This window comes from Falco cherrug, chromosome 1, assembly GCF_023634085.1.
Source record: "Falco cherrug isolate bFalChe1 chromosome 1, bFalChe1.pri, whole genome shotgun sequence".
NCBI lineage: Eukaryota > Metazoa > Chordata > Aves > Falconiformes > Falconidae > Falco > Falco cherrug.
Window position 1 is genome coordinate 118,845,927 of NC_073697.1, and position 10,118 is coordinate 118,856,044.

At 46.5% G+C, this 10,118-nt stretch overlaps 1 protein-coding gene across 2 annotated transcripts in view; it reads left to right on the top strand.

The window, feature by feature from the left end:
* Window positions 1-8,500, top strand: part of MYH3 (myosin-3) — a 48,416-nt gene extending 39,916 nt beyond the window's left edge. For both annotated transcript variants that reach the window (XM_055723638.1, XM_055723623.1), the window contains one exon: window positions 8,317-8,500. In XM_055723638.1, coding sequence (XP_055579613.1) covers window positions 8,317-8,451 — 135 coding nt within the window. In that variant the 3' untranslated portion in view covers window positions 8,452-8,500. The remainder of the gene's footprint in view (window positions 1-8,316) is intronic.
* The last annotated feature ends 1,618 nt before the right edge of the window (window positions 8,501-10,118 follow it).

Sequence of the window (10,118 nt, forward strand, 5' to 3'; positions counted from 1 at the left end):
AAACCCACCTTGTGAGACCTTTGTAAAGCTGAATTTTACTTTCTAAGAAATTATTTACTCTATTTATCTGTAAAGTGGCATGTTGTTTCATTGCTACTGCACATGGCACATACATGTCTCATCGCTCAAGCCAATGCACCAAGCTGTGGGGAGCTCGCTGCACTTCAGAGAAGGAAGCATCCTCGGGCAACATCTCCCAAACCCAGGAGCACTAGCTGTATTGGGAGGAGGCAGTGAGCAGCTGTGCCTTCCCAGGCATTTGAAGACTTGAGGGACTACTTGTAGTCCTCAGCTGGAGCCTGGAACGCCCAAGCACAGCCAGAGCTCAGCTGCCCCAGCCGGCTCCCCAGGCAGGGGAGGCAGCCTGGGTTGATGTCCATCGCCAACAGGAGCTCTCTCTGGCAGGGGGTAAGTGGATAGGGATGGCGCAGAGCGGCTCAAGTTTTGAGTTGCTGCTGTGGCCCACTCCACAGGGACCTATCTTGTGCACAAGTTTTTTTGAAAAATCTTCCAAGAGAAAAAACCAACAACCAGCCTTGAAGTGGAGGAGAAGATGGGAGCAGAACCCAAGTATCTTTGAGCAGTGCTAAGTGCTCCTGCCTATCCTGGGAGGAGGTGGTAGATACGTAACAAGGAAAGGAATGGATTAGTGGTTCTGAGCTGGGGAGGGATGTGTGCAGGAGGAGCAGAGGCTGGGGAAAAATATCCCCACTGACAGCCACTGCTATAAAGCTTGCTGGATTATCAGGATCAAAGTGGAACACTGATGTGAGGAAGATGAATTGCTCACTGCTTTATGGAGAATGAGGGTCATTTTGCATTGACACTCTATCTGTGGAGTGCTGCTGCCTGTCACCTGATAAGGGCTTGTGCAAAGGTCTTGAGAAAAACATCAGTCCGTAGTGGCCATAAACGAACATCTCGGAGAGAAAGTTTAAAATAGATGCAGCTGATGGGCTCATATAGAACTGCTGTCCCGTATGGATGGCCAGGGAGCTCCTGAGCACAAATGCAGCTTTCAAGTAATAGTAGAGCAAATAGCTAAAACATTCCCCTTCAGAAACTTTTTGTAAGTGAAGTCAAATTCAAGAGTTCACGCTGTTAGTTCCTGTCAGGAGCCCCAGGAGAGGAGGAACCACCTGAGCCTTGCTGTTAGGGTCTCATGGCTGTGGTCTGCCTCCCCCTACCCCCTTGCCAGCAGCAGAGCCCCAGTGGCAGCACGGTACTGGTGGAGAAATGCAGTTCAGCACAGAGGAAGACTTCGGGAGTGCAGCCCGGAGTGGTACAGTCCAAGCTTAACCAACGTGTGAGGCAGACAGCGGTGTGGGGTCACGGGATGGCTCTGCTCTGAGACCTTGCACCCCACAGGTCACTGGCCACCTGGAGGCACTTCTCAGGGAGCAGTGGGTGCTTTGAGGGACCTGAGGGACTGATTTGGAAGGAAGGCAACATAGGCCTGCGTTGCTCAGCAAAGCAGTGGAGTGAAGTTGGCACTGCATCTTGAGCTGCAGAAAACTTAGTATATGTTTTCTCAGGCCACTGTCCTGATTGAGATGTGAAACACCCTGGTTGCTGGCTGTCTGGTGGCACATTGCTCTTGTTGTCTTCTGCTGGAGCTGTTTACACAACTGATTTGCCTTTCAAATCAGGGGGAGCAGGGACTTATAGCCTTCCCTCCGCTTCTCAGATGGATGCAGAGAGAAATTCAGGAAATGTTTAGGCTGACCACCAAGGAAATCTGTCCGCCAACATAAAATAATGAGACTGTTGACAAATTTCCTGTGGATGCAAAAGGAACTTTTCTGTAATGTAAAAAGTTAGTTCGGAAAATGTCACTAGAAAATTCTTCTATGTATCCTGTTGGTAACTTCATTGCAGTGACTCTGGCACTCAGAAAATCCTATGGTAACCCGGTGGGCTGTTTTACCCTTGAGGAGTCTAATGCTTAAAGTAAACAAGTTAATACAAATTCCACACCAGTATATTTCCATTTACAGCACTGAAATCTGCCCAGAAGTGGAATTTGTGCATCTGTCACAGATGAGTGTCAGCCTAAGAACATATCAACTCATTGGTCTCTTTTTTAGGGTACAGTTGTTGCTAGTGCTAATATTATGCACCTAATCCTGATTTTCCTTCCCTCCCCCTTTTGCCACTTGCTCTCTTTTTTCTTTGTCTTACCCAGAGGCATCTTAGCCTGCCCACCCCACTCCCCTGCTCTGTAACAGGAGCCCCTCAGCTGCTTTTGGTGGGTGATAGAAAAGGCATCCTGAATGTCACCTCTTTCGCTGGTGTTTTCTGCGAGTGTGAGGAGTCCGAGTAATGGCACAAGTCTGACACTCAGTGAAGAGCTGCTCACCTCCACGTACAAGTTGGCTAATTTACCTGTCTCTCTGCTGCTCTGTTAGAAGGGCTGTGCTGCTCTTGAGTCTCACCCACTGTTATTTTGCTGAAAGATGTCACCCTTGTAAGGCAGGCTGTCTGATCATCAGTTGTAAAACCTCTTTGTGCAGATGAAATAGAATATCAACTTCTCTGTCCATACAATTACTCTGAACCATACATAGACCAAACCCTATAGGAATTCTGTCTCTCAAAATGACCAGGATTAGGAGATAGGAAGGCCACCAGAATAGTAAATAATAGTTGCCTCCAAACATCAGTCGGTGCTCATTGGTGGCCACAAAAGGCAAACAGAATATTAGGAATTATTAGGATCAGCTAAGAACAAAAACAGAAATCATTCTACCAGGCCCACAAACCACATGCTGTCTGCAGTTTTGGCCTGTGCAATTAGGAAGTGCACAGAGAAAGACAACAAAATTGATGGGAGCACTGGAGAGACAAGCTGTCCAGACTGTGACCTTTCACTTTGGAAAAGGAACAACCAGGTGGGAAGACGATATGCTTACATAATATTTTAAATAATATGGAAAAAGTTAAATTGGATTTTCACCAAGTATCCAGCGTATACTCATGCACATAATACCAGCTGGTCCTTTGCTCTAGGCTGATATGGCTGGCTGCTTGTTCTCAAATCTATGAGACTATCTGTGCATGACAGGGTTTGGTTGTTTTTTTTTTTTTCTGCTCTGGCTTTCTCACAGCTGAGCAAGCCTCACAGATCTTGATTGTTTTCAGCTGGAATATGGATGCACAGCTGCTGTTTCATACCCTCTCAAATGGGCTGAAGGTAAGTTCTGTGTGGCAGCTGGAAAAGCATATTATATGGGAGTAAAAGTCTCTGAAGACCTGGGAAAAGGGAAAGAAGGGAGGTTAAAAAAAAAACCCTACTGTTTAAGAAAAGTCTTCTTTAGGCAGCAATTTTCAGAAGCAGGGGATGTATTCACATAATGGTCACAGCAAAATGGCTTTGCCTATGCCAGAGCTCTGCAAGATGCAGAGCATCTTCCCAGATGCCCACCATGGGAAGGCACACTGGAGCAGTGGGTAGTGCTAAACAGCTGTTCCCAGAAGCCACAGCCACAGCTTTTCCGCACCTATCGCAGCAGCAGCAAGCCTGGAAAGTCAACTATCTTCCTACACTTACCTGTTCAAGCTCAGCTACTTCTACCTCCCTCCGCAGGAGCAGGCTGATCCCAATGCTTGGCACTGAAATTGCTATAAAACCCCCTTTCCTCAAGCGCTGTTTATCAGATAACACTAGTAATGGAAGGGAGAAGATAGCTTGAAACAGCATCAGGCTGTCTTTAATTAGGAAGCATCCTAGAGCTATAGCACTTGCCTGAGGGAGTTTTGTTGAACAAAAGAAAAGAAAGTGAAACTGGTGTTTGTTCTGAAGATGTTTGTCCTGCAATCAGTTTCTTTCGTACCAGTGACTAGGCAGGGGGTTCGTCTGGAGATTTTGAGGGAATATATACTAATTTCTCTGAAAACAAGTAACAGATGCAGCAGACGGACAAAAATCCTTGAGTTTCACAATACCAGCTCATATTTGGTTGTTATGAGAGGAACCTGACTTTAGAAGGATCTCCAAGCAAAGCTGCTTGTCACCAAGTCTGTCATCTATGTGACACAGTGTTTAGAGACAGTTGCTAACACATCAAGCATAGATGTGTATATAAGCACTGAACAGATATATATAAATTCTATGTTATGGAATATGTACAGTGTTTTAAGAGGGTCTGCAGACCAGTCACTCAGCAAGCTGATTAGGTTGGAGCAGGACAGAATAATCCCCAGTAATTACCTGCGCAGGGATGATTTCATTTCACTTTAGCTCTGATGTGTGCTCAGACACAGCCTCCATGTGGGGGGACAAGTAGGCCACTGAGACGGCCAGAGACTTCTCAGGCTACACAGAAAGATAGTAAGAACATGCTTATGCTTCTGTGTCCTGTTATTAGCAATGACACAGAAAATACATTGCTGTTTCCCATGTGTGCCTTCCTTGGTTTTGCTCTAGTCACGTGACTTTTTCACCACCTTTCGGTCGTTTGTGCTCTAGAAGGCTTCACCACGTGGGCGGGACATGCAGAGAGTGAGTATTTGGGGAGACTGGGATGATGAAAATGTCTCAGGTGTGAGAAAGCCTACATTTTCCTTTGGTCTCGCCCAGCACAGCCATTCAGAGAATCACACAGAATCACAGAATGGCTCGGGTTGGAAGGAACCTATAAAGACCATCTCATCTAGTCCACTCCCACTACAAATAGACATTGTATAATCTTATTTCCTTCAATGTTATGATATGGTCAGAAATAACACACAGTGGCGATGTTAGCTGCTGTTCACTGTATCATACAGACTTTTTCTGATAAATGTTACCTAGGGACTCAGAATGAAAAAGGTTTGTACCAGGTCCCTAAATTCCTGTAACAGGACTGGGGAAATACTTACCAACATACAATTACCTCCATGAATGTGTCCAGCCTCTGGTAACAAAAGGATCCTCTTGTATTCTTCCTGCCCTGTTGTTCCTCACTTGGTGGAACTTCTTTCTGATGTGATGTGATGTGCTTTGCTGTCCCAGTGAGCACCACAGTTCTCTGACTGCCTGCATGTCATGCTGTTCTTCAAGGACTGAAAGCTACTGAAGCCTGCTGCTGCTGAGGACGTTTCTAGATGACATACTTGAAGCAGTGTTCTGGAATTGTTTTTCTGGAGGGATGTGCTTTAACCATTTCCATGGAATTAACTGTCTCCAACAATGCAGTGAGATCCAAGGTTCATGCCCAGTGGTCTGCTCAAGAAAAACTGTTTTTCAGGATTCCAGGAAAAATTTTGTTTCTTAACACAAGACATGAAGCTGCAGATACCTTCTCTGCTTAGCTTTGAGCAATTGTCTATTTTGGATGGATAAAGGGAACCTCTACATTAAAGCCACAAAGATGCTGTTGCAAAGGAACATCTGGAGGTCTTTAGTTCAGTCTCCCACTTCAAATGGATCTGTTGCCAATGTTGGTCAGATCAGTCATGGCTTAGATTAGCCACACTTTTTGGGGAAAGGCTCCACAACCTCAGCTTGATGACCCTGAATGGACGTGACGGGGAGGTTCCTGCTAGCCAACATACAGCAGTCTGTAGGCACCTTTCCCCTCCTCAGTCTGCTGCCTAGCTAAAAAATACCTTCTCACTCCTTGTCTCTCAGCTAACCATGGGGATCAGGATAAGAAAATACACATCTTAAGGGCTGGCGGAAAGTGAGACCGTTGCCTGAACTCTGTCTCAAGAAGGATCTATTTTCAGCATGATTGAATCCTTTCTCCTCCGTGGGGAATGTGAGCCTTGCCGGCACTGCATTGCTCTGCAGAACAGCCTGTATCCAGACGTGGCTTTCAGTCTGCCTCTTCTCTTTTATCTGTGCTGTGGTTTGCTTCTGGCCCCAGTGGAGTCCAGCATGAAGAGATGAAAATAGGACTGACAGAAAATTAATGGCTGACAGGGAATGTTGCATTTTTCTTTTTGCATTGAGGCGCTTGCACTTCTTACAACAGTTTTCTTCCTGTACAGATTTCTCCTTGGCTGTGCCTGGATGCAGGAAACAGGGAAGAGTTTTCCCTGATGTAATTTACTGAGATCTACAGAGTTAAACTACAGTGGAATCTGGATCATCTACCTCAGATTAGAGACTGCTTCTTTGTAAGAAGCGTGTAAGAAGCCGCTATGCCAGTGTCATATAAGTGATATCTGGGTGGGATAGATGAGCTTTATAGATTAAAACAAATCCAAAGCAGGTGCTCAGTAGCTTAGAATCCATTTCAGAGATGCTTATGGCAGCTGACCAAACACTTCTTTTTGTGAGCTTTATGTCATACGCTAGAACACTGAACACTGGGTTATTCTCCCAAACTTTTTTGCACTTTCTCCTGCCTCGTCTTCCAACCTCCACAAACTTAGTCCAATTGTCAGGTGTGTTTTCCCTGTAGACATTCACCGAGAATTTATATACCACCTGAAGCCGTGAAGTGAGGGCCAAGTCCCTGAAGTAGTTGGCAAATGGTTTGATCCCTTAGGCCAGCGTATGTATTCTTGCTTCTGTGGACATTATATTGAACCTACAGACATCTTACCGTATATGTATGCAAAGCATGGAGTTTACTGGGGGAATGCAGAGGTGCCTGTGCACTTTGCTTGCTTTGCTTTAAGGTCACAAAGGGTTTTGAGCTGGAAATCCACACATGATTTAGTTAACCCAATTATCAATACTGGTAAACATGGTAGTAAGACTTGAAGTCTTTGTGACTCTGCCATTTCTAGGGCCCATTTAACATAAAGTGTTTTCTGTGTTAAGGATAGTGTGCAACTGGGTACCTGTTGGGTGAAACCCAGAGGTCAGTACTGGGTCCAATAGTGCAAAAGGAGTGCAAAGCCCTGCACCTGGGGAGGAACACCTCCATGCATCGGTATACAGAATCAAAGGATCATTTAGGTTGGAAAAGACCTTTAAGATCATATGCTGGGTGCTGACGAGCTGGAAAGCAGCTTTGCAAAAAAAATGACCTGGGGATCCTGTGGACACCAAGCTGAACATGAACCAGTAGTGTGCCTTTGCTGCAAAGAAGGTGTATGGTGTCCTGGGCTGCATTAGGAGGAGTTTTTCCAGAAGGTCGAGGGAGGTGAACCTTCCCCTTGATCTGGTGAGGCCACATCTGGAGTGCTGTGTCCAATCCTGGGCTCCTCGATATGACAAAGATGTAGAGCTACTGGAGAGTATCCAGCAAAGGACCACTAAGATGACTGAGGGCCTGGAGCACCTCTCCTATGGGTAAAGGCTGAGAGAGCTGGGACTGTTCAGCCTGGAGAAGAGCAGGCTCAGGGAGATCCCAGCAATTTATATTAATACCTGAGGGGAGGGTGGAGGATGGAGCCAGGCTCTTTTCAGTGGTGACCAGTGACAAGACAAGAGGCAGTGGGCAAAATACGAAACATAGGAGGTTTCCTTTGAAAACCAGGAAAGATTTTCTTTACTGTGAGAGTAACTGAGCACTGGCACATCCTGAGGGCACTGTCCCAGCCTGACAGCACTGCGCAAGACAGGCTTGTTATGTACTGCTGAGAATAGGGCCCCACAAAAAAGCAACAGTAGCTGCGGCAGCCTTTACAGGATGCTGCCTTTACACTGCACATGTTAGAGCTTCCCTGGGAATGGGAGACTAGAGCTCTCTCCCCAACCTGATGGGAGAAGAGCCCCTTCCCTCGTGCCCTGGAAGAGCCCTCAGCCGTCCCTTGCTTTTCTTGCATCGTCTTCTTAACCCCAGGCTTTGAGCTGCCGGGACATCTCTGTCCTGCCCTCAGCCAGGACAGGTAACCACTGGGCTGCTGGGCACCACGTGGCACCCCAGCACCCTGGGTACTCGGTCACAAGAGCCCCTCAGAGCAAAGCCTGCTGGCCCCATGCTGGCGGCACAAGTTGCGCTCTGGGTCCCGCTGGAGGGAGGTGCCCTCACCAGCACCCCTTGGTGACTGACCCCAGAGAGGCAGGGCTTCAGATGCACCCATGCGCTCACCATTACCTGGTGGCTGGCTCTGGGCTCGTCCTGGGCACAGCACAGGGTGTTTCCATCAGCCTCGCCAAGCCCTGAGCATGGAGCCCGGCGGTGAGCTCTGGGTCTGGGCTCCAGCAAAGCAGGAGCTCCTTGGAACGGGCTTTACAAGCACAGGACTTTGCCTGATGCTGGATATAACATCAGATCCATGCACCATTTTCCTAATGTTGCCCATGTGTTATCCACTGAGCTCTTTCAATAACCAAAATGCCAATGACCAGGGGAAGAATGTATTTAAACCTGACAAGATTTAAAGCAGCTCACATGACAGTGTCCCCTTCCTAAAACTAAATCTGTGTCTCTCCAGGACTACCAGAAAATCCCGCTTCCCTCCATTCTATCAGCATTGCAAAAGCATGCCTGCCACCCCCAATGCTCTGGTAAAGGTATCACTGTGTTTTTTGGAACTGTGCGAGCATGTAAGTGTGCAAGATATTTGTGATGCAATGGAAGAGCTGGACTGAGCATCTGTTGGCTGCAGAGCATCTGGGTCTGCATACTGAGGTGGGTTGTTTGCGCATAGGTCAAATTATTTTTATAGGTATGGCTGACTAGAGGATTTCTCTATCAATTGTAGGTTAGAAAATACCCTGTGGGGGCTCTTCCTAGATCAAAGTTAGCTTTCCTAGGGTTATAAACATGGGAACACCTAGATAAGCTAAGAAGTTGCCTGAAAAGAAGGAAGCACCTCTTACTGGCACTGACGTGCATAAGTCTTAGCAGGTACAACCCCTCCCATAGAACAAGGTGGTGCACAAGGTCACAACAACATTTTTTGGAGAATTTCCCACTTATTTGCAATCAAGTGTGTACAGAGAGACACACATGCACATGTGCACATGCCTCTCTGTGTGTGTGTGCATGCACTATTCTTGATATCCCTGAAGCTGCCTCACATCTCTGTCAGAGGCACCAGCTTAAAATCCCAGGTAGAACCCAGCCTCTCGCGGATGTGGTGTTTGGCTGACCATTCTGTTGTGCCTGTAAATTCCATGAACTATTAGACTGCTTTCAGGATTTTACCATCATAACTGCCAAAAGCTTTTAATAATGCTAATTTATGTTTTAACATCCTGTTTTTTTCTGTTGTACAGCTGGAATATCTACAGTGCAGACGTACCAAGCAATCCACCCTGGGTCATACAGTGAGTCGGTGGGAAAGCCAGCAATAGAATCCGTAAGTCCTGCATCCAAGTTCTCTAAGTGCCTTGACTAGTCCAGATTCCCTCCTTAACACCCTTGTCAGATTGTTTATAGGAGATGCATTCATATAGTCAGTAAGACAGCAAAATTTTCTAATTATATCTAGTCATGTCAAATGACAATTATGCCCTTAGTTCAGTTTGCCAGACAATGCTTTACCAAAGAAGGTTTGCCAAAAATTTTTTGACCGAAGAAAGAGTAGGCATCTGTAGCATCTGCAGACTAGATCGTATAAAATGTCCCTGTGACAAGTCTGCCCTGTCTCCACGGAAAGCTTCAAGGTAAGTGTATGGGGTCGGCAGGCTTGCAAGAAGGGGATGGTGCCCTTATGTGCTGCAGCATTCCTGCTGCCTCCGATGCTCATTTCCAGGAGGGGAGTCCGTTTCTCAGCTTAGGGTTTAAATCTGCTTTCAAGGCACCTGCACCTTTTCGCTCTGGATTTCTGTGCAGCAGCAAGTAGGGAGCTGCCATTTCTGTTTCACAGTACCGACCAGCTGCCAGCCTGCAAGACCCCAGCTGGTGTCACGAGAGGTAAGAACCTGATTTATTAATTCTTAGAGGAAAGAGAAAGATCCTTTTGGGTGGGGTTTCTGAAAGGGCCATTGTTTCACCCTATATTCAAACCTAGTGTGATTACAGTAGAAGGTGGTGGGGTGCCACAGGTTTTCCAGTGGCTGTGTTTGAAGTCTCTGACCACTGGTGGCAGAACAGAAAATTCCCATGGGGAAATTCTTTACTTCTGCTTAACTGACCTAACAGGGATCAAGGTGTGCTGGCTTCCCATCTTTGCAATGGCAGCAGTAGAACCAGACCAAGAGGAGCACAGCAAGAAAAAGTCGAAAGTTCTGCATTCTACCTGAGAATGTATGAATTAATAAAACATTTGAGCACCACCTTTGTAAAATG